The sequence below is a fragment of the Pseudorasbora parva genome, chromosome 11, assembly GCF_024679245.1.
Source record: "Pseudorasbora parva isolate DD20220531a chromosome 11, ASM2467924v1, whole genome shotgun sequence".
Lineage (NCBI taxonomy): Eukaryota > Metazoa > Chordata > Actinopteri > Cypriniformes > Gobionidae > Pseudorasbora > Pseudorasbora parva.
This window is the reverse complement of record NC_090182.1, coordinates 43,653,308-43,678,185: the sequence shown is the minus strand read 5'-3', so window position 1 is coordinate 43,678,185 and position 24,878 is coordinate 43,653,308. Positions and strand designations below refer to the sequence as shown.

The 24,878-nt window shown below is 37.6% G+C and overlaps 1 protein-coding gene across 1 annotated transcript in view; it reads right to left on the bottom strand.

Moving 5' to 3' along the window:
• Positions 1-24,270, bottom strand: part of shtn3 (shootin 3) — a 29,954-nt gene extending 5,684 nt beyond the window's left edge. Inside the window, exons 1-15 of the mRNA XM_067458047.1 lie at positions 24,214-24,270; positions 13,417-13,511; positions 12,215-12,377; positions 11,950-12,047; positions 11,658-11,739; positions 9,728-9,822; positions 9,340-9,486; positions 6,634-6,787; positions 6,347-6,506; positions 6,166-6,236; positions 5,966-6,069; positions 5,124-5,138; positions 3,656-3,775; positions 3,285-3,405; positions 812-1,085 (exon numbers count right to left, since the gene is read on the bottom strand). Coding sequence (XP_067314148.1) covers positions 812-1,085; positions 3,285-3,405; positions 3,656-3,775; positions 5,124-5,138; positions 5,966-6,069; positions 6,166-6,236; positions 6,347-6,506; positions 6,634-6,787; positions 9,340-9,486; positions 9,728-9,822; positions 11,658-11,739; positions 11,950-12,047; positions 12,215-12,377; positions 13,417-13,503 — 1,691 coding nt within the window. The 5' untranslated portion in view covers positions 13,504-13,511; positions 24,214-24,270. The remainder of the gene's footprint in view (positions 1-811; positions 1,086-3,284; positions 3,406-3,655; positions 3,776-5,123; positions 5,139-5,965; positions 6,070-6,165; positions 6,237-6,346; positions 6,507-6,633; positions 6,788-9,339; positions 9,487-9,727; positions 9,823-11,657; positions 11,740-11,949; positions 12,048-12,214; positions 12,378-13,416; positions 13,512-24,213) is intronic.
• Between the last annotated feature and the right edge of the window lie 608 nt (positions 24,271-24,878).

The following is a 24,878-nucleotide window of genomic DNA, read 5'->3' as shown; positions in this document are numbered from 1 at the left end:
ATCGAGCATAACCATCTGTCGTTTTCTAAAAACTAAAAAATAAACATGAATATACTTTTTAACCTCAAATGCACGACTTTAGTGTTGTTCATATCACAACACCTGTTAGTGGGTGGGGTATATTAGGCAGCAAGTGAACATTTTGTCCTCCAAGTTGTTGTTTTAGAAGCAGGAAAAATGGGCAAGCGTAAGGATTTCAGATAGTATATATTTATACAAGTATACAAAAATAAGCTATTGTAAACTTTATTTTTAATTTTTTTTAAACATTAAAATTGTAAGGATCTAAATTTAAGATGATAATTTTAATTTCTGTGCAACCCTAGCTCTTTGTGAACATAAAAGATCAAAGTGCAGATAAGTAAAGTTATTGTCTCCTAAAAAAAGAACCATTTCTGAACTGCCTGAATACAGTAAAACTGACACCATCGTGACTGTTCGTATTATTGTGTATTAAGCCCCGAGGAAGCCTCTGGAGCTGAATTTCAGGTGAGGTAATGGCAATTTTGTTTCTGACACACGCTATAATCTTTAGACCAATCACAACAGACTGGACCGCCTGACCAATCAGAAAAGAACAGGCTCTAGGTAAGGCATTTAGATAGACTGAATCTTTTATCCAAATTATTTGGACACTGTGAGAAAAGAGCTGCATTGTATTTTATGAGAAAAATAAAGTGTTTTTTGAGTTTGTAATCTTCAAAATAGCATAATTGGGGCACTTCAACATGTAGCAAAATAGGTAAATAAACCCAATTTTAATTACTGTGGTTCACTGCTGAACAAATGAGTTTTGCAAGCACAACATTACCCTGAACAGCAGCCGTTGCTGACCGGCTCAGTGGGTTCTTTCTCAGAGAGAGATCTGCAGACACTGTCTGTCTGAGCGCCTCCTTTGAACTCCATGCCAGAGTCTGAGCTCTGTCGAGCCATGGCTGGCTCTCGGCCCGAGTCTGAGCTGGTTCTTGATCCGCGCTCACTGCCTGACAGAGAGCTGCCGGGCCCTTCCGTGTCTTTGCCAGAGTCAGAGCTGTGCCGACCATTCAGGCTGTTCGATGAGGAGACTTTACTCAGCTGCCCGTCACCTACAGAGCAACAGAGAAAGGATTGTCATTATTCGCTCAAATGATGCAGTATGCTCAGGGTATTTTCAATAATCCTAAATCACGACATACATTCTTAGGTCAACAATAAAAAAAACATGTTATTGTGCCAAAAAGTGGACTCATTGCACTTTTACTTAAACATATTTTTCATAAATATCATCATCACAACTTATAGACATCAAATATGACTTTTGAAGCTTTTAGTCCATGCCTATTTTCTACATGATAGTGTACTAAAAGCTGCCATTAACTTATACAGTGCATCCGTAAAGTATTCACAGCGCTTCACTTTTTCCACATTTTATGTTACAGCCTTATTCCAAAATGAATTCAATTCATTAATTTTCTCAAAATTCTACAAACAATACCCAAAATGACAACATGAAAGAAGTTTTGTTTAAAATCCTTGCAAATGTATTTTTTTTTATCACATGTACATAAGTATTCACAGCCTTTTCTCAATACTTGTTGAAGTGCTTTTGGCACCAATTACAGCCACAAGTCTTTTTGAGTATGATGCTACAAGCTTAGCACACCTATTTTTGGGCAGTTTCTCCCATTCTTCTTTGCTCAAGATCCATCAGGTTGAGCAAAGAGATGTTCAATTGGGATTAAATCTGGCTGAGCCACTCCAGGACATTCACAGAGTTGTCCCGTAGCCACTCCAGAATTTTGTTTCTTGTGGCCTGAGAGTCCTTCAGGTGCCTTTTTGGCAGACTTCAGGCAGGCTGTCATGTGCCTTTTACTGAGGAGTGGCTTCCATCTGGTCACTCTACCATACAGGCCTGATTGGTGGAGAGCTGCAGAGATGGTTGTTCTTCTGGAAGGTTCTCCTCTCTCCACAGAGAAATGCAGGAGCTCTGTCAGAGTCACCGTCATGTTCTTGTACACCTGTCTGACTAAGGCCCTTCTTCCCCGATCGCTCAGTTTTGCCGAGCGGCAGCTCTAGGAAGAGTCCTGGTGGTTTACCAACTTCTTCCATTTACAGATGATGGAGGCCACTGTGCTCATTGGGACCTTCAATGCTGCAGAAATATTTCTGGACCCTTCCCAGAATCTGTGCCTCGATGCAATCCTGTCTCTGACGTCTACAGACAATTCCTTGGACTTGATGGCTTGGTCTGTGCTCTGTCATGCACTGTTAACTGTGGGACCTTATATAGACAGGTGTTTGCCTTTTCAGATCAGGTCCAGTCAACTGAATTTACCACAGGTGGACTCCAGTCAAGGTGTAGAAACATCTCAAGGATGATCAGTGGAAACACGAGCAATTGAACTCCATTCTGAGTGTCATGGCAAAGGCTGTGAAGACTTGTTTTTTTTGCAAAGATTTTAAACAAAAAACTTCTTTCACATCATCGTTATGGGGTATTTTTGTAGAAATTTGAGGAAAATAATGCATTTAATCTTTGTTTAATTTTTAGAATAAAGCTGCAACATAAAACATGTGGGAAAAGTGAAGCGCTATGAATATTTTCCAGATGCACTGTACATTAAGAAAATATACAGTGTTTCTTTTCTAGGAAATTTGAGCAAAAATATTGATGACTTCTCCTGCACTACACACATTTTGTTCAATCACATTCTCATAAATCTCTGCCTAGCAATGGAAAGTAGCAAATTGTGGTTCATGGTTGTCATGTACCCAAGTGACTGGGAATGATCCCAGAACTTTACAAAGTTCCAGAAAGTTTCTCTCAAAGTTATGAAAAAACATTCCTTATAATATTAATAGAATGTTTGTTCAAAGTTATCTAATCATTAATAATGTTCTCAAAACGTATTATTTATATATCATTCATTGAATGCTTTTTTCTGAAACGTTTTAACTAGATGTTTGTGTAACAGTTTTTTAAACAAATGTGTCTTTTTTTTTTTTAAAGTACCATTCCCACAATGTTTGCAAAATGACAAAATGGTACAAAATTTCCTTAGCATTCGCATGACCAAGAAATGCATTTACATCTTATTATAAAAACAGTTCAGAGAACATTCAGAAATAATGTTTTCATAACTTAGTGGGAGCATTACCAAAACGTTCTTAGGCCAAATTGGAATGCTATTTTAAAAGCCCTTTGATAATGTATGTTACACATCCTGTTCCAATATTAAATACATAGGGAACTCATAAGTTGAACTATTTCATGGCTACTTGAAGGGTATTGTTTATCCTCTTGCCTTCTGTGTCGGGATCACAGGCCTGTTTGCGTCTCCTCCTCAGAATAACTTCCAGTTCACTGTCCTTTTTAGCATGAATTACTTCCTGAAACCCACGACTGGGACTCTTCTTCACCGTCTCCTACAGGTTTAGAGAGAGAACAGAGCTTGATGAATCAACGTTCCACAGCTGAGTTTGACATCTTGGCATTTCTGAGCAAAGAACGCTTCGGTATATTATGCATTTATTTGTACAACCACTACTGAACACTGTGATCATTATCATAGAACAATTTTTTGTGAACAAACAGATAATGGGATGGATGACCGTAACATGGGTGTGTTAAAATCTGATGACTGAATGGCAAGCAGAGGTTAATCAGAAAGCCTACCAGAATGCCTTTTAGCTCTTCCATTGCGCTTTCTTGGTGCTTTTCCTCCACGGTTGCTGTTACTGTTGCTGCTGCTGCTGCTGCTGCTGCTGCTGCTGGTGGTGCTGCTGGGGTCGGCTGCTGTGGATCAGGAACATAAAAAGTTACATGATACGATCAAATCACAAAGTATTTTCCCATAATAACATTACATGATATAATATCACTGTTGTTTTCGTTAGCTAAAATATTAGCTAAAGCTATTAAAAATTTGTTTTCAGTACTTTAAACAAAGCGGAGATAAATATTTTATAATGGAAAACATAAACATGAAAAGCTAAAATGAAAATGTTCCCTTGTTGGCTGACTGAAATAAACATGTTTTAGTTAAAGTAAAACAACAAACTATAACTACAAATAAATGAAAGCTAAATAGAAATGTTAAAAGAAAACTATTACAATTCTTAAAACTTAAAATATAAAAATAACCAATTCAAATGTTTTATTAATAAAAGTATATAAATACTACTAAAATAACACGGGTGATATAGCGGGCCCTATTTTAACGATCTGAGCGCATGGTCTGAAAAGCATGGCACAGGTGAACTTGGGGAGGGGTTTGGGTGTGTGTGTGTGTGTGTGGGCCTGTTTTTGTGACATATGAGGACACAAATGTGTATAATGACATGCGTAATACATTACGCCTATGGAATGTCCCCATATGTCACAAAAGCAAACGTGTGTGTGTGTGTGTGTGTGTGTGTGTGTGTGTGTGTGTGTGTGTGTGTGATGTTGGGGTGGGGGGTTTGATTAAGTAGCAAATGTCTGAATCCACTTTTTGACTATTTAGACCTTAATGCGCAATAGACCAACCAGAGTCTCATCTCCCATAAAAGCCAACAATGCTCCTGAACACACCTTGTTTTCAGACCAGCATGCCCATGGGCAAACAGATGGGCACGAGTGCATTTGCTATTTAAACAACGTGATGCTGGACATGGAAATGATAACTGCGTCAGGCTGAAAGTAGCAAAAAACATTTGCCTGTCGTTTTAGGCCAGGCAATGCATTTTAGATGAGTAATGTCCAAAAGACAATCTGCCCGTGCAGCATAGTGAGACATAGGCAGTCTCTAAAGTCAGGACTATAGCTATTGATCTGTAGTTATACAGCTCCTCAGAGCCTCAGGATGATCTTGATGGCTTTACCCAATACCCATCAATAACTTAAACCAGATGGATCCCCTCTCAGGCTATGAACTGTCTATCCGCAAAATGCTTTAAAGACCCAACCCTTTCTCACGGGAGGACGATCCAATGCTATGAACCATTTCTACAGGATCTTTGTATTGACAAATTGCTGCTGAGTTGTGAAACACAGGATTTCATTTCATTCTAATGAAGCAGTCTGAGCTGTTTACCACCTGGAACAATGATCTGGTGTGATGATTGTTGTTAAACACTGAACAATACACGTGGGTTGAACATACCTTCGTGCCAAATCTCTGCAACGATGAGGTCAGCAGATGATAGTGCAGAGTAGAGAAACACAACTGATCATCAATCAGGACACATCATACACACCAAATATTCATAACCAATGTAACACAGGTGCACAATTTACAATTTAATGAAAATTCCTATTAAATTAAAGTTTAGTTTCTGAATTTAAATTGCAAACAGTTGCAAACAGGATGTAGGACTGTGATTTGAATTTAAGAAATTAAATTTTTTTTTTTTTTTTTTTTTTTAGTAAGTATTGCTGCAATTAGACGTTTTAATACGGCATATAATTTGAACAATAATACATTGATTAAATATTTGATAAAAAGTGACATGTTACAAAATGTTTCTATTTCAAATAAATGCTGTTATTTTGAACTTTCTATTCACCAAGGAATACTGAAGAAAAAAAAAACTAAACGTATCACAGTTTCCACAAAAATATTTAACTGTTGTTTTCAACATTGATGATAATAATAAATGTTTTTGACCATCAAATCATATTATAATGATTTCCTAAGGATCATGTGACACTGAAGTCTGGAGTCTTGCCATCACATGAATAAATTATATTATAAAATGTATTTAAATAGAAATATGTACATTCAATATTTAATTATGTTAAACGTTATTTATTTATTCTTGCCAATTTTGTTGGTTTTTGGTAGCTTAAATTGCTCTGGTATGTGACTGTGTTGAATGTCTTTATATTGCACTAAAGTCGGCCTAAATTCCTTTTCCTGTCATCCCAATTCAACATCATGTGGGGTGTGACCAATTCGATTCAAATTTCAACTCATAAAGGGAATGTCCTGGTTCAAAAACTCACCTTAGTGTCCTGACCTTTCACAGGCCTAAGAACCACCCCGTGTTTAATTCTCTCCATCATCTCATTGACGGCTTTCACTTTAACATCATCCACAGCTTCAGCTGCTGCATCCAGAGAGATTGTGTTTGTCAGGGTACCAATATTAGGGCAACAGAATCAAAAATACACTGTTCTGACTATAGGGTAAAGGGAACAATCACCTGGGGCTTGCTCTAGTTTTGGGGATCCTTTACCTCCCTTGGAAGATTTCCTCATAATGGCAATGAGAGAGCTGCCGTAAACAAAGAGATGCAATTAGATGTTCACAGCTGAGATGAATAAAACTGTTCTTAATGATGGTATATGACAGTCTGGCTTCTGTGCAGTAAAGTGGGGCGTTACCTGAGGGGGTTGCAGCGAGATGGAGGAGGTGGGGGAGGGGGCGGAGGAGGGGGTGGGGGAGGTGGAGGTGGCTGAGGGAGAGGGGCGGGGGGAGGAGCGGTCCCAGGGGAGGGGCCTGATGCTGAATCACCGCTCCTCCTCGCCTCCTGCAGCTCTTTAACTGTGACAAACGACAGAAGGATGCCGGGAGGTTATGTGTGTGTGTCACTGCAGTTTGTTCCTATATTCTCTGTTACAGAATTTTTTAGTATCTAGCCTTCAAAATGTAAAATCATCCTTAATTTTACCTTTCTTTTCCAAGATAGTGTTTTTCTCTTCTTCCTCCTGCAGTCGTCCCTCCGTCTCTTTCTTTTCTTCATCTAATATCTCTAGTTGCCTTTGCAGTTGAGTTAGCTGCTTACGCAAAGCACATTCTTCCAGTTCAGCCTCTAGAGCCTTTACCTGAAAAACAAATGGGACACATGGTACGTTCAAGTCATGTTGAAAAGATCGTATTTATGAGTTGAATGCACAGATTTTATATAAGCCCAAAGTCTCAGGGGCCTGTCAGAGAAAACACGTCGGATGGAGCGATAACATCTGTATTACTGGTAAAAATGTATTAAAATCAATGCAATTTTTTTTTTTCCAAATAAAACTAAATTGTACCATAGTATTGCACAATTAACAGAGGGTATATAATAATTACATGTACAGCACCTTCATAAATTCAATAAAAACATAAAAAAAAAAAACACAACAAAAAAACACCTGAAGCAAATTCTTTATTGCAGCCTTTTGCAGATGTAAAATTTATTGCAGAAAAGTCTAACCGTCTCTCTGGCAAGGGTCTCTCAAAGTTATGAACAAACATTATTTCAGAAATGTTAATAGAATGTTTGTTCAAAGTTATCTGGTCTTAAAAATGTTCTCAAAATGTTAGCACAAAATTTCTGTTTATACATTGTTAATGGAATGTCTTTTTCTCAAACGTTTGAATTGGTTACTCATAGACAATAAAGACTTCTTCAAAACCTTTCATCAAGCTAATGATTACATTTAATACTTGAAATCACCAATGAAATCTGACAGTAACCGGAGCTTCTAACAGCAGCTGCAGTGACACTGAATGACTTTACTAATGAACGACTGGCGGGGCTTATTCGCCATATTGGGCGTAACGGGAATTCTCCCATTCATAAGTAATCAGTGCACCGTCTTCCTATATATAAAGTCTTTGATATAAATCAAAACTGCCTAATGTTACTGAATGAAACCACGACTAAGGTTGAACTACTGAAATCACATGGACTATTTTAAGCAAATTCATAATAATGTCATTACTTCCTTTCTGGGTCTTTGAAGTGTTTATTAAATTGCTGTCTATGGAGGGGTCAAAGAGCTCTCCGATTTCAACAAAAATATCTTAATTTGTGCTCCAAAGATGAACGAAGGTCTTACAGGTTTGGAACCACATTAGGGTGAGTAATTAATGACAGAATTTTAATTTTGGGGTGAGCCAACCCGTTAACATATTTTTAGTAGGGTTGCGCCGACCCAAGGTATTTTAATGCAGCTGATGTCATAATTACAACTTCCCAACTTATTTACGAATTTCCCAACTCGTAAATATGAAATTCCCAGGAGGACTTTAATTATCCAATATTCCATTTTTTTTTAAATGCCCATAAATGATTAAATATTAAAATATTTGTTCATATAAAAAATGTTGTCATTCTTTTAGAATGAATTGGTACAATAAACTGAAGTGCAACTCAAACTGGTGCAACATTTAAAATGCCCTTGACTTTGGTTCATATTTACAGGCTGACTTGTAAACAAGGTTTTGCTAACATGGCCTATTGATTACATGACGTCTGAAGTTAGGTTATTATGGGTCAGGCTGTTTATTGACTGATGACACAACAGTGCTACTGATTCAAAAACTCTGAATCACATTTGCTAGTATTAATGATACTGCAATAGCACTTCAGAATATAAGCTACATCTGATTCCTCACTCATCCAATCGGTAACTATAATGTCTAAAAAGTATCTGATGATCTGGAAACTTTTTACTCGTGGCCCCAGCTTATATGACAGAAAGCTGCTGAATGAATCCCAAAATGATGACATCTGCCAAGCCTCCGGATGTCTCTTCTGGTGCTCTGAGATTTTTGTTGGTTTGATATAGTTGTGGTTGTGTTGACAGCCTACCACTCACATATGTTTGTCATTTAAGGCGGTTTAAAAACTATTACATGTTGTTACTGCTGAGGATGCAAATGTAGAACAGAAGAGCCACAGGAGACCCAGATGAAAATAACATATTACCAACGAGACATTGTGGGGGAATTGAAGAATGAATGAATGCGGTCTATGATCTGGAATACTCTAGTCTACTGGGACTGTACAACATCAGTCAAACAGACACCAGACACCTGAATCAGCTGTTTGAAATGACAACTTCCCTGCATGCAGAGGGTACTGCTGATGTTTAAATACTATTGAAATAGTCAATTCGATTATGTCTAAATAAAGGAAAAATAAAACACTAAAAACAAGAGAATTAAGGCATCACAACATAAAATACAGTTTAAAAAGTTGTCATTTGAGATTTTCTAAAGATTATATTTACTTTTTAACACTTTTTAACTTCAAGTTAGATTATTTTATCCCATTTAGTGCTTTCTTAAACTGGATTGTCTGTGGCTAATGAATAAGACCACAGACAAAACTGTTTACAGAGTTTTAAAAAAGCGAACATTAGAGGATTAATATTTATAAAAGGATTTATGCCTACGAAAAGCCCTAGCTGACTTGTTAAATAACTGAAAATGGGTTTTAGTTTTAATTCCATTGTCTAATCCTATCATGCAATCCATGATTACTCGTATGGCTTATTGTGTTAGTGAAAATATGGGAACCCTCTGAAATGAACGAATAAAACACAAAACATACACTCAATTTTGTACATCTAAAAATCTAATTAAAATGTGTTTAGAGGGTTCCTACCTTGTCTTGGTGCTGTATTCTCTCTTCTTCTAATGTTTTGGTCACATTGGCCACATCTTCCAAAGCTTTGAGCAGTTGAATGCTGGGATCTGCCTGTTGCAGCAGAATCATGCTCTGTCTGTTCGCTTCTTTTTGCTTCACCATCATCTGCAGGACAAAATGAACATGAGGAAACAACAATTTCAGATGGTTTTCTCCAGCAAGTAAAGGAAATAAAACATGTGATGCAGGTAACCATGGACGATTCAAACCCTCCAGTCAATAAATACATTTATCTTGTATTTTGTTGGCTTTTAAGGTCACCAGGTCACAGTTTGTCAGAGCAGGGACTGAAGTTGGCCTGCCACCCGTGTACTGATGATGTGAATTCAGATGGTTCGTCCCATACCTCATGTGCATAGGTCTCGGCTTTCTGCCTGAGGTTCTGCTCCAAATCCAGCTGCTCCTTCATGTTTTCGTACTCATGAGTGGCCATCATAGACACTAAAGAGATAAACAATGATGATAAAGCAATAGGCTCTGCAAAAATCCTACGTCTCTAAGGCTTTTTCGGGTATAACACAAATAAATATCATAGAAGACACTTTATTACAGGGATAGACTATTCTATGGACAGAATGGATGGATATCATTAGAAATGGATGGATATCTATGGTGCAAGAGCAACTGGCTTTCAAAGGGAATGGGAGATGATCAAGACTCTGATTGGTTTATTGCACATTAAGCCCAAAATGGATTCGCACATGCCCTAAGTGCACCTGGGCCATGCACGTCAGACCATGCATTTAGATCATTAAAATAGGGCCAATACAAAAAGATTTGTATTTCGAATGCTACTTTATTTATTCTAATAAAGCAATAGACCTAGCAAAATCCCTGTAAGGTTTTTTGGGGTGTAATGCAAAAATACCCTATATCATAATAGACATTATTACAGGCATATATTATTCGATTGATAGTTTGGATGGGAATCGCAAGGAATTTACTGGTTCCCAAGTGTTTTGGTTTTGTCTAATGTTCATGTTTCATGTTCTTATTTTGTTATGTTCAATGTCATGTTTCCTGTTGTCGTGTGATTCGAATTGTGCCCCAATGTGATCATGTCATGTGCTTCCCTAGTGTCATGTTAGATGTGTTGGACATCGCCTGCAGCTGGATGCATCTGATCCGCGAGAGTGCAAACGGAGACGTGAAGTCGGACACTTTCTGCTTCCTGTAGTGAAGCTTGTGCTGTATTTGGATACTTTATTACAGCTGAAGTTAAATAAATGCAATATTTTTCAATACAGAGACGTTTTCATTCAATACTTTATGTAGTGCAGCGTCTGTATTATAATAGCCAATAGTGCCAATAGTGGATCAGCTGTGCTGTCATCAGGGCTCGTGCAGTCACTCTAGAGTAGCTACACTAGCCGGCTGCTCTCGAATCGCTCTTGCGGTACTTTGTCACAGTCACGTGCTGTCGCGCTGCCTCAAGTCGGACACATTTTTTAACCGGCATGCACTGCTTAAAGTCAGCCGCCGATCAATCTGTCTGCAGCAATCAAGTCGAACAAGCCTGCTGTTATTGGTTGATTAGGTCATGTGGGTTCTTAGTTCAGTTCTGTCATTGGTTCATTAGCATGATTGTTCACAGGTGTGCCTTGCTAGTCATCCGTCCATCAGTGTATTTAAGCCCTCATGTTTGCCATGGATCTTGGTCTGTACTGTAGAAACTTTTTGGAGGTTTTTAAGCATTTTAGGCATTTTCAGCTCATAATATTAACATACTTGTAAAAACTTGTTTTGGTTGTATTGTCTCTTTACCGTCATGATATTCTTTGTATATGTAATTTCTTGGTTCCCAGATGTGCAGTGACACATTCATATATTATTCAACTGATAATCAATCACGTGTGTATATATCAACAATTTTACAATGTGGCTCCTTCACTCGGACTTAAATAAACCAAAAAATAAACAAACATTATAAACCTGCTGCAAAAGTCAGTGCAGTATATGACCTGAGCGCTGCTGTTTCCAATATCCCCGTCAGAGTAATAACACAATTGAGCAAAGAGGGAGCTGGGAGGATGTCAAAACAAAGTGCATCACCCCCAGCTGGAACAGAGGGACTTCCTGTGGTGAATCTTTTACAGATAATTTGATCAAGGACTTTGACGTGCGGCCGGCAGTGAGTGGGCTGGTGGGAAACATTAATCTTCTTGGAAGGCACATGCACAGATGCACTGCAGGCCATTTGAGATGATGTCATGCTCATGCATTTGAATACAAGTGAGGAAATGAAGAGGATCTGTTCGCATAAGGTCCACACTCACCCCTGTTGAACCTCTTAATGGTCTTGCTTTGCTGCTCAATGGTTTTATAATGCTCCTTCATCTCAGCCTGCTCCTTTTCAGTCTGTAAATCGGCATACGGCACATATTTGAGAGGAACCTCAATAAGACGTTGTTACTCTGATATCCTTTTAGGATCAGCAGTACCACAGGCTTCATTTCAAGATCATTTATTATTTATGAACAGGTTAAAATACTGGAAGACGCTTTGCAGACCAACTGAGCTCTGTCTTTCAGTTGGAGTTAAAAGTAAAAGAGTTGCTTTGCTACTCACAAGTGCTGTCAACTCCTCTATCTGCCGCTTCTGCTCTTGAAGCTGACAGGCCAACTGCTTCTTCTCCTCCAGCAAAGAACTCACGGTTTCTTGGAGATCTGTGGATAAAAATAGGATTTTGAATGGACGTCCCCTTGATGTTTATGATGAAAGATTCCTTGGCAAATTGGCAAATGGGAAATTGTACACAGCCTTATTTACAATTTGTACAACTTCACCCCATTTTAATAATACACTGCTGATACACTGGTGTTGTGGTATTTACCCTTGACCTGCTGCTTATACTGAGAATAGGGGTCAGAGCTTGGATCTTGCTGTTCAGCCTCCTCTTCTAGAGAAATGCAGTCAGAAATACTGGGCAGCAGCTCATCCAGACACGGCCGTGATGACAGGCTCAAATACTTCAGCTTCCTATTCTCACAGTTCAACTGTAAGTGATCAAAACAATATTATTCAAGACCATTATGTTATCATAAAAGTTTGAACATTTTGACATTTGCAATTTTGACAAAAGTGCTCTAAATTCTTCATTTGTGAATCATACTGATCCGATTCTCAAGTTCGAACGCACGACCAGTCCATTCTTCCAAATGTTTCCTTTTTTGTTCAACAGTTATAAGCATGTTGACTCCAGAATTAATTTTAATGCCATATTATATTATATTGCTTTCTAGAAAAATATTTGAAGAGCCTGAAGACGACAACAAACAGAAATAGATAAAATGATTAAGGCCCAGAGATACTTCAAGCAAAACTGGTGTGACTTCATTTTGATCAGGCCAAAACAAAGTTCGTTTGGAGTTTGTTTCGGGACTTTGAAACAGCGTGCCAAAACAAACTTTCCAGAAAAGTTCGCTCTGGCTGGTTAAACACCTTCAAACTTCCATTGGTCTGTGGCGATACACAAAAGGTACTCCTCCTTCTTAAAATTTGAAATCTTCTCCAGTTCATTATATCTGTTCAGTCCATAAATCAGACATGAGTAAAACACACTGTAGAGCTGCTTAGTATTAGAAGGTGAAGTTGTTGTTTTTATTGAAAGAGACACTTTCATGTTTAATAATGTAAAGTTGCATGCTTAAAAGCAGTCTATTGTATAAAGTGCTATATATATAAAGTGATGTGACTTGAATGGCGTGCCGAATCGAAGAGCTTGTGCAAACAAATCCACATAGCTATTAATCAGATGCTTTCTTAACTGCTTTTTTCTCACTACTCTCATTTGTGTTGTGTTTATTTTGTTATTGAGAGGAAAGCGCGTAGCTTATATTTACATTTTCATATAAACGCAGCTCTCAGCAGCTTGGGTGGCATTGTGATGTTTGCTAACAGTATGCAGCTAAATAAAGATATTTTGAAATTCTCTTTTTCTTTATGCCCCTAAGGGAAAAACGTAAAATAACTGAGGATCTCAGGGCTTTTAGTGTTGTCTGGCGAAACAGAAGAATAGTATTGTTGGATAAACACCTTGGTAGCCAGAGCCTCTGCATTTTCCCGGCAAGACTTCTCAATCTCAAGCTGGGTCTGTAGTACATTCACCTCCTCAATCACCATTTGGGAAACTGTGCAAAGAAAGGAAATGCATTTATGAGTAAATTAAAGCAAAGCAGGTCATATTTACAATCTAATTCATCATGCAGGAACTGTGTTTCTGTGGTCTAATAGAAGTACAGGGATGCACATTTTAGATATAAGCATCTTATCCTGTCTGATCTCATGGCAATAAAAGTGGAAGTGTGTAGTTTTCAGCGATAGTCATTGCAGTAAATGTTACACTATCTTCTAAGGTTCATGAGGGGTCTGTCAAATCCAGATTCACAGAAATGATTACCAAATGCTACTTTGTATAATATAACTTATATTTTAAATGAGGTTATTTTACTCATTAAACCAGAAATGAGGCATATCTAAACATTTATTTAGCACATTAACAGCATATAAAAAAAGTATTTTAAAAATATAAATTGTATAAAGTACATTTTAATATAGATGTGGTTGTATCAGCTGTGACACTTAACCAGAGACTAATGAGATAGACAGTTATATCAGTTACATGTTCACAATGGGACCATTTCCCAACACTTTGGGTACCATTGACGGACTGTTGTTACAAAGCACCGGTACGGTAACTCTATACACCACACTGGCCTCTCAAATAGAGGATTGGATGTCATAGCAAATGTCAGAGCAGCTCACATCAAAGAGGCTCCTAAACAAGTCATTTTTGTTCAGTGCATTGTGCTATTTCTAAAACACATTTAAGCGGAATCTAAAAACCCTAAACTTTCAGCAGTTCTTTAAAAAGGCACATTAAAAATTGAAAAATGTTTTTTTTTAAATGTTTTTTAATCCAATATAACAAAATATATTTGCATACGGTCAAAAAACGGGGGTAAATGCATTGTTTGTACCTGTGTGTTTCACAGGAAATGAACAAGAGTGGGAGTATTATACATTACTCCATGAAAGTCTGTTGAATTATGCAGGAACGATGCATCTCTCCACACGCAGTCACAGCAAAGTACAATACCAGCCTGCCCTGGAGCCCTTTCTCTGAATAAATATTCCTCCTCGTTTTTGTTTTATGTTGCAACATACTGGAAAGTGGGATGTTATGAATGCATGGGCTGACTTTGACCCCTTATTCAGGGTGATCAATGAAACTGATTCTGATATAACCTCAATCAAATCTCATTCTATTTTATTTAATACATATATGCCATTACAACATTTGATTTTACAATTTATGAATTCGCATTATCCTATTGAGTAATCCAAATTCAGCAGGATTAAGACACCTGTCTCTTCATTCCTGTTAAATATGCAGGTTGGGAAGCAGTGAGAAAATAACCTGGCAGGGACATGTGGCGTTCACAGCTATAACAACTATCTGAGCTCTTGCTTTTACCTAAAATAAAAATTGAATTCATTACAGCATTCCATAAGAGAAATGCATATCAAAAATCATACAAAATGCATTCCATCCATTTGTTAGGTCATTGACCCAACACATATTGCTTGATATTGAATAGAAGCATACTGTATATCATGTAACCAAATCCAGATGCAAGGTTATGCAACAAGTCACAATTAACATGAGGACATAAAAATGAATATATAATTATATGTTTTAAACCAAAATCACACCACTGCTACCAAAATAATGTATAAATCACCAGAACTGCCATTTGTAAAAGCAAAATGAACTCAATCTAGAAGTAAACAAATTAATGCATTACAATATTGCATTACTCCCTCAAAAAATAATTAATTGCGTTACTTACAGTGTTCGGGGTAACACATTACAGGTAACGTGTAACTGGTAAAGTAATGCATTACTTTACAAATTTACAACAAAATATCTGAGTTAGTTTTTCATTACTTGTCTTCCTATTTTTTGACTGACCGACTCAATTGGGACAGTCTTTTTGACTGTCCCAATGTTGAGAAAATACTGAATGAATTTGCTCTTCCTTTTTTGGTGTGAAAGGGTCTTTACATTTCCCCAAAAATATAGCTTTTTTTGTGTTTAAAAAAATAAACAAGCCCAGCCCAGGTGAAAAGAATCAATGCAAAAGTAACATAACACATTACTTTGTTATGCGTTACTTTTCAAAGATACTTTCCCCAAAACATTTTTCCACAAAAGTTAAATTAATTCCTTCTTGAACTGCCCGTGGTGGAGGGGTTTGAGCACCCGAAGGGTCCTAGGAACTATGTTGTACAGGGCTATATGACCCTGGTAGGGTCTCGCAAGGCAAACAGGTCCTGGGTGACGGGCCAGACTAAGAGGAGTTCAAAAGCCCATTATGAATACAAAACCAAGGACGGAGACGTCGCCCAGCATGGCGCAGACGGGGCCCTACCCTGGAGCCAGGCTCGGGGTTGGGGCTTGCATGTGAGCTCCTAGTGGCCAGGCCTCCCCCATGGGGTCTGGCCATACTCAGCCCAAATGAGCGATGTGGGGCAGGAGGGATCGTAAGGGGCCGGTGCGTAGTGGATCGGGCGGCAGTCGAGGGCGAGGGCCCCGGCGACACGATCTCTGGACACTGAAACTAGCTCTAACAGAGCTGGAGAAAGTGTCTAGAGAGAGGGAAGTCTGGGTGTCTCTACTTAGACTGTTGCCCCCACGAACATTTCAGCTCCTGCAGTTATGGACTAGGATGCAGTTATGGACAGAATAGGACATAAGAGAAATTCAGCACTCTTACTTCGGCAATAAAACCAAAACATGATGTTTACCATATTTGACTATCAGTACGGTTGAATTGTATCATTGAAGGTCAGCAGCAAAGACGTTGGTTAAAGGTAGGGTAACTGTTATTTCAAAACCGTTTTACAAAACGGCCGAGTCCAATAACAAATGTGTAGCCAATCAGCAGTAAGGGGCATGTCTACTAATGACGGTGAGAAGAGAGCGCTCAGTGCACGTCATTATTCAAAACACACGACACACATGACGGACATTAGCTGAGAACTAATATATGCTGACTTTTGCTTGAATATGCTCGTGTGTCATGTTCACTTGTTTGTCCATTTGCGATCGTATCGTTGTTCACTTCCGCGATGATAAAGACCCGTTCATTTCCTCACCGTATTGAGCATCTAAATCTCCTCACTTTCAAGCGTCAGCTCACAAAATGTGTCCAACAAGTAAGACACTTTACTCCTAATAGATGTTTGTTTCCTATTGTCATGATCTATATAACCCTTATTTGGTCATAATTGTAATATGTCGTTAGCTGGACTGTTGGCTTGTGTACAATAGAGTTGTTCATGGGAACGGTTTGTGTTTTTGTGATGCATACTCACTTTTTCATCAAATATTCAACCTGAATTAGTAACATACAGATTCTGTCATAGTCGTTGCCTGGGTTACGTATGTGTGGGGTGGAGCCATCAAAATAGGGCCGAGACCCTTTTGGGGGTAGGGGCGTGTTTGTTTCGGTGATCTAAAATAACAACAACGGTTACCAGATATCACTTACCCCACCTTTAATAAAGTGAGATTAAATACATAAAATATATTTTGTGTTATTTTATATATTTAATTATTGCAGCATTGCATAATATTCAGAGTTTGCATGTCACAGTTTTTATTCATTCATTATTCATTTATTAGTTTTGTGCAAGTGAGCTGAGTAAATACATGCCCACATTTAGTCTAGAACTACAATAAGCATCACGTTTGTATACTCCTGATTTCTCCCCTTACGAAAGGAAAATATATTTACCAATACATTACTTGAAATATATTTTAATATATTGTTAATATATGGAATAATATATTGATGGTATTATAAAATATATTATATATTCATGTAATATATTGCAAAATATACAAATGATTGCCGCTTTCAATATATTGCAAAATATTGGAAAATATAAATATTAAATCCCATATATGTGAATATATTGCCTTATGTATTGCATGATATTTTCCAATATACTGCAATATATTTTTGTTTTGTAAGGGTCTCCTCACGAGGACAGAAGAGCTGCTGGTCAATACATGGGAAAACAAAGTAACTTTACTTATTTGAAAAAGTAACTCAGATATTTTGTTATAAATTTAAAAGTGAACGTTACTTTACTTGTTACTTTAAAAAGTAATCTGTTACTTGAAATGTATTACCCCGAACACTTAATCTGGGTCATTCACTAATTCCGCATCTGAAAATCAGTCAGGATGTGCAAGTTTGCACGTACGTCCCATGAAAATAAAGCAGGACAACAAAAGGGGTGTGGCTCCCTCTTGCCCTTGCAGATCAGTCCAAACTCATCTGCTCAACTCATTTGGCTTCTAATGATTGACCGAGAGAGCTCTGCTTCTGGGCTTTCTTCTGCCTGCATATTCTAGGTCAGCAAGTCCGCCACGCTTAATGCTGCATGAGCAAAATATGGCTCTGTGGAGTCAGTCGAACAGAGACGAAAGCTTAAAGTAATGCAGCAGCATCCTTAGCAGACAGGAAACAGCTGCTTCAAACAAGCATTTGTCTGCCACTTTAAGAAAACGTTAGGCTGGCATTAGTCTAAAGCGCTTCCATTCCAATTTTGATCACAGTCATTAAGCTCTTTTAATAAATCGTAACAGTCCAGGTTTAATCACCCAGCAATTTTGAGTTCAACTCCAGGACTAATTGTGCCTGTGCTTGCAACCTATAATCTACTCCGAACGCAGGGTGGATGAGTAGACTGCATTAAAAGGCAAACAGCGTTCATTTTTGTGTAAATATAGGCCTAAAGATTTCACACTTTCCACACACAAACTGTAAGATATGTAAGGTAAATAAGCTGAGTAATGAGGCTGATAGCCTGTGCTTTAATTTGGATAAGTGTCGGGGATATTCTTATTGAAGAGGAGGTGGGAGACAGCTGCTTTGCCAGACACAGATCTAGTACCTCCCAGATACTCAACGGCAGTTCCCCTGCAGCAGCCAATCATTAAATAGAGCACAGACCAATCACATGCACCCTGCACAAGACTATTGTCCTATATGTCAGCAAGTAGGGCAAACTACTGACATTCGCTGTGTCATGTTTGTGCCATTCAGCGAGGTTATAAAATAAATGCACTGCCATTTTGTTAAAAACAAAGAAGAAAATGAACGAGAGTGGTGCAAATATCTACCATAATAATATCATGCATTTTGTGTACATTACATATAACAAGACATTCATATTGAATATTTTCCACTAAAAATTGTATTGAAGGTGACATGCATTTCAGAAATGATATGAGAGTGCATGAGTTGTTTGGCATGAACCTACAATGAAATGTTGAAAGGGCGGGTACCTATTCATTTTCTACTGATAAATAATTCATAATTGGTGATTTTTAATAATTTAGTGATATAACAAGACAGTGATGAGAGCTGAATTCAGCTGGTCTACGTTGCTTCCCTAGGGAATGACAATGATAATTGCAGGGCACCAATAAAAAAAGAGCAGAAAGCATATCCTAAAAGCAGGAGCCAAACTAGTCTAAAATAAAACTGGATTCATTTCGATACTTAGTTATGAACAATAACTAATATTCACAATGTTTTACCAAATAGGCTTCCACGTAAAATTATATAATGATATCCCACACTTTATCTTTGAATAAAGTATGATTAAGAAAAAAATCACTATATATAGCACATACATACAATTTGGTAACAATGAATTGTAGCAATTGCACAAAAGTCTGTTCATACTGTATTACAAATAAAGTATTTATTATGCAACCCCAAAGAATGGTGCTTTCTTTACTATTTTCTACATAAAAAGGCACTAGTGCTCCAAAAGTTCATTATATAAACATAAATACAAAAGTTCAACAATAGGCCTTTTTTATGTAAAAGCAAGTGAAACCCTGTCAAGTGAAACCCTCATTTTAATCTTGCAGAGAAGAATGAACATTTTCTCACCTCAGAACAATTTCCAGATTCTGTTCCTGGCAGCCGCTAGAGTGTTGTCAGAGTGCTAACAAATGAGTTAGTAACTGAGGCTGGGTTTCCTTACGGAAGCAGGTAAGGTCACCTAAACACTAATGCATCTCCACGGTTGGCTCCCAGTAGCCATGGAGACTGGAATACCTGCTAACACCTACGAATAATAGACCATTCAGAAGAGCCCCCAGGTAATGTCATGCTGATATGGGTGAGGGTGAGGGGATAGGAAATGAGATAAGACAACACCAAGCGTCAGCCTAGTGGGATGAGCCAAGTGAGATCATCTCCTCTTCCTCTTTGTAAAAGGTGATGTATGGAGTTCATTGAGGTCAGGATTGCATATATAGAGGGCCTTAAATGAACACTCGCTAAGCCCCAAATGCGAGTAAAAATTGACGTTGGTGAGTATATGAAACTCAGTTTTTTTTTTATTCTAACTAGGGTTGGGTATCGTTTAGGTTTTTTCAATTCCAGTGCCAAACCAGTACTTTTAAAACCATACCAGTGCCTAAATGGTCCCTGAACCGATACTTAAAAAAAAAGAGCCACAAAACAACGGTGGATGACATTAAAGGTGCCCTGTGTAAAAATTGAGGTAAAAATATCCAAAAAATGACCTACACGCATCAAAAGAATGAGAAGAAATAAGGGGGATGATGTCATAAAAAAACCGTCAAGTTATAGTGCTGCAGAGATATCAACCTTAATTAGCAGTAGCATTACTAGCCCCGGCCCGACAGGTGTCGTAATACCAGTCTCGGCCATTGGAGGCGGTATGCGGGCAACATAACCACCAGCCAACCTGGCGTACTTGAACCTTGTGTCAATCGTGTGGAAAGTACAGTCCACTACTTCATTTCAGTTCAGGGAAGAGACTGGACGGATGGCTGAAGCCCTTGGCCCCTTAAATGTATCTGATATGATAAAAATAGCTGTTTTACCTGACCGGAAAAAGCGGAAGTGCGGGCGCCCGGCGACTGTGTCCTGTCCCGTCATAATAAAAGTCCCGATACTCGCGAGCCGTTTAGAATAGGCACCCTCCAGTGGATGAAAAGTTGCATAGTGCACCTTTAAATAATGGCTTTTTATTGATTTTTTTAAAAATTCATTTAAATGAACAATTTATTAGAAGTTTAAAGTATACCCGATATATAAATAGATACAAAACACAATTTACTTAAATTCACAGTAAAAGCTAAAGCCACCTGACCCAACTACAATATGCCTAATTAAACACAAAATAACAGCCCTAATACTAGTGATATTACAGCACTAATAACAGCAAACTATTGGTCTGCAACAAACCAGCTTCAGTTCGGCATTATTTTGCATTAATATGACCATATTCTCTGGCTTAGTTAGAACACATCGCCTTATTGTTTCCATGGCAACGCGTCCGGCTTCTCACATCACATGACATACAGCAACCGCAAAAGCCCTGTATCACAGCTCAGAGCTCAGCTGTATCAGTTTATTTAGTATTTTTTATTAAAAATATTTACAAACTTGTTACCTATGTCATTTTCAAATGATTTAAGTGAATGTGTTTTGTCATAATGATCATGTTAGTTGATCTATAACGCGCGATGGGAGTCGCCATAGCACCTCAGAGAATCGGATCAGTCGGATTATTTCACGTAAATTCATCCTCGTCTCACAAAATACATGAAAGTACGTGACCGGTGAACTGATATGAATAAAACACAGTCAAATTATAACTGTTAGAAAGGATTGTTATTGCCACTTCTATAGACATCAGCGTGTTTTTGCTGCTAACGTTACTTATTAGGGCTGTGCAATATATCGAAATATCGCAAATGTACATATCGCAATGTCACACATTGAATGATTATAAAGGCTACTTCAACATTGTGAATATACACACACAGTTATGTCAAAATGGCCGTCTTGATGAGTATTCTTGTAAACAGTCGGTTATGCTTTAAATGAACTATATCAGTTGGGGAAACAAGCAGAGTGTGTGTCAATAGGATCCATGGATTAGCTCTTAAAGTGACAGGCAGCTAATATAGTAAACCTGCCACTGTCTGTACACAGTGTATATTTAATTAATGTGAAGACGACTGTTTTTAGTTCTTATTTTTAATAACAAAGATACATTAAAATAACCAAAATAAGCGTCCACCCCTAGTTCAGGAGTCTCTGTTTATCTGGATGTTCTTGATGTTCAGTTTTAGGCTGATATAACTATATATTATCAAGTCAAGCAAAGGGTTTTTGGTATTTTAAATATTGGCATTACATTTTCAGTTTGTTTACATTGATTTTAAAATTATATTGTCAGATTTGTCATTTGTGACATTCTTTTTTTGCCAAACACTGCTGGTCACTTTCAGAAGTTGTAGCGATGCTTTCTTTTCCCAGAAAGAATGTGAAACACATAAATGGTATCATCCTCAGTTTATACATTTTTTTTAAAAAATATCATTTAAATAGATTTTACACACTAATAGCAATATCGTATCACATATCGAATATCAGATATAAGATATTGCATATCACATTTTTCTTCAGGATCGCACAGCCCTATTACTTATGTGCATTTAAATGTCTAAAACCTAAAAAAACATGATGTGGTGAAAACACTGAATCGCTGTGATATGTGACGAGCGCTGAGCGTGTCTGTTTCTGGCTCAGCGCCAGCCAAAGCGCGAAAGCACGTTTGATGGCACCGAAATGAGGAACAGAAATCTGCGTTCTGACACACTGGTTGTATCGGTACCGGTGCTATATTAGCTCCGAGTTTGGGTACACAACCCAAATTCTAACAAAGCAATGTTGTGACAAAATGGCCATGAACAAATGTGAATGAAGCTCTGTACAGTTGACAGGCCAGTGCTGCATCATCACAAAAGTTTCAGCTTTTCCAATTTAAATATTTAAGCGCTGGAACATATGAAAGGGAATTTGTTACTGTGTGGGAAGTTTAAACATGTGCATGCAACAATGAACTCTCTTTCATGTGTTCCTGTGCTTAAATAGACAAATTCACTCAAAAATATGTAAAAAAATCCATCTCTGCGTTAAACAGTCAGTTATGTCTTAAGTGAACATAAACACAAAACACATGATCTGTCATGTTAATCATGCTACTGTCAGTGTTTTTAATGTTAATCAAACAACAAAGGGACAAAGAAAAAAAATCACTCACTGCTCTGAAGACTATGCAGTTATTTATTTCATTAGCCAACTTTATTCATTTTCTGTAGTCTACCTGAAACCTATTAGACCTGCCTGAAGATAACTATTTCATTTGTATGTAGTGTATTACTTTGAGCTTTTGTTTTAAATTTGATTGATTGTTCCTATTTTATTACTGACTATGAACTTGTCTTTAAAAATAAAGTTACTTTTAGACCATATATATATAGTCTAAAACTAACTTTCACACCTGCCGATGGCCAGTAAGAAAATGTACCAGCCATAAATATTTGTTCACATACTTCTGTAATTTATTCGCATTAATTGCATTAAATCATTTTAATTTTAATGCGGTAAGAACTTTAAATTTATCGTATGCATTAACAAGTTAAGATTGACAGCCCTAATATATATATATATACAAACCGAAAGGTTGGTGGTTTGATCCCCGCCTGACCAAGTGTCGAAGTGTCCTTGAGCCAGACACCTAACCCCAATGTGAGGCAAAAATTTAAAGCGCTTTGGATGGCCATAGGGTCTGTTAAAAGCGCTATATAAATGCAGTCCATTTACCATATATATTATGAATTTTATAAAATTCATGTGCTCTCGTAATCTTTCATCTCAATGCCCTCCCCTTATCCTTGACCTACCAGACTCTCATACATTTCATTTGTACAGAGAGTCTGGCCCACTCTCCATTGACAGGCGTTAACTTCCATTGAAGTTAAAAACTATTGGATCTGCCCAGAGTCACTCTGGATCTGCCGTAACCAATCGCTGACGTTTGGTTGTGGCGTATGTCATGCCGTTTGTCTAAGCCAATTCCTTCACTATTAACGGAGCGCACGGAAAAATCGAACTTTTTCAGAAACCCCGTGGGGAGGAGGGCCACAACATCATGGCCACAAACAAAACCTTTCAAAGATTGTTCTTGCTCCGGCTTTAATTTCTTAATATTCGGCTCGCTCGCCATTTTCTCCGCTCTCATTACTGAACTACAACTCAAACTAGCACACAACATCAACGTCATCGTTCTCAGACACTCCCTCTGTTCGCTGATTGGACCGGTTCAAATTTGGCCGGAGAAAACCAGCGAATATACCGCAAACCCAGATGACGTACTGAAGGAAAATAAAAATGTATCGCTTCTCTGATGACGTGTTTACTGATGCGACGGCAGGACAATCTCTCTGTCACTCACATGACATCGGTGCAATAGCAAACCACAACCATCCAATCAATTACTGATAGACGCAACCTACATTTTTTTCTTGTTTGAAACGCTGTTTCACTTGGACATAAGCCACAATATGTACGAAAAGGCTATAGCAACTTCCGTTTCATATGAACTCAAGACTTTTGGACCTTCATTGCAGTAAAACAGCCAGCAAGGTAATGTGGGGTGCTACGAAAAAAGCTATTTATAATTGTATTCATTTATAAGTAATGATTTCTGGACCACACTGATGCTAATTGTTGGCCTTCGGTCTACAAAGAAGATCAGAAAATGAATCTGATACTTTACCAATAAACAGAAACTACACTGCACATTGCAATATCATTCTTCCCACTTTTAAATGACAAACATGCCTTAAAAGTAGAACAAATGTATAAGCAGAAGATGACTTCACATTTTTTCACCACAGTCAGGTTTTGATCTTACCTCGTTTAATGTGCTTGAGTTGCCTTTCAGCCTCATCTCTCTCTGCAGCGAGTCTCTGGCACTAAAAAACAAGGTTTGACATTTTGACAACATTTATTTTGAGTTTGAGACCACATCAGTTTAATATGTGCACTTCTGTTTGTTCAAATATTTAGGGTCAGTAAGAATTTTTTAATTTAATATTTTCAAATAAAGTAATACTTTTATTTAGCACGAATGCGTTAAATTGATCAAAAGTTATATAAAGTTTTCTATTTTAAATAAATGCTCTCCTTTCGGACTTTATATTCATCAAAGAGTCCAGAAAAATAAAAATAAAGCATAGTTTCCATCAAAATATTAACCAGCATAACTGTTTTCAACATTGATCATAAGATTTTTTTGGGCAGCAAATCAGCATTTTGGAATTTCTGGATTTTTTTTAAAGAGACTTATCAGAAAAAGAAAAAAAACTTACTTACCCCAAACTTTTGAACTCTATTGTATATTTATACAAATGTACTAAAAATCACATAGCATACACTTAAAACAAACATCAGTGTAATGTTTTTCTGACAAGGTAGCTCTGCCATTTGAGTTACTGAACCAGATTTCTGTAGATGTGAGGGTATGTTCCTGCTAGTTTTTTCTGGATATCAGTCTCTCACTAAAGATGTCTTGTGTCT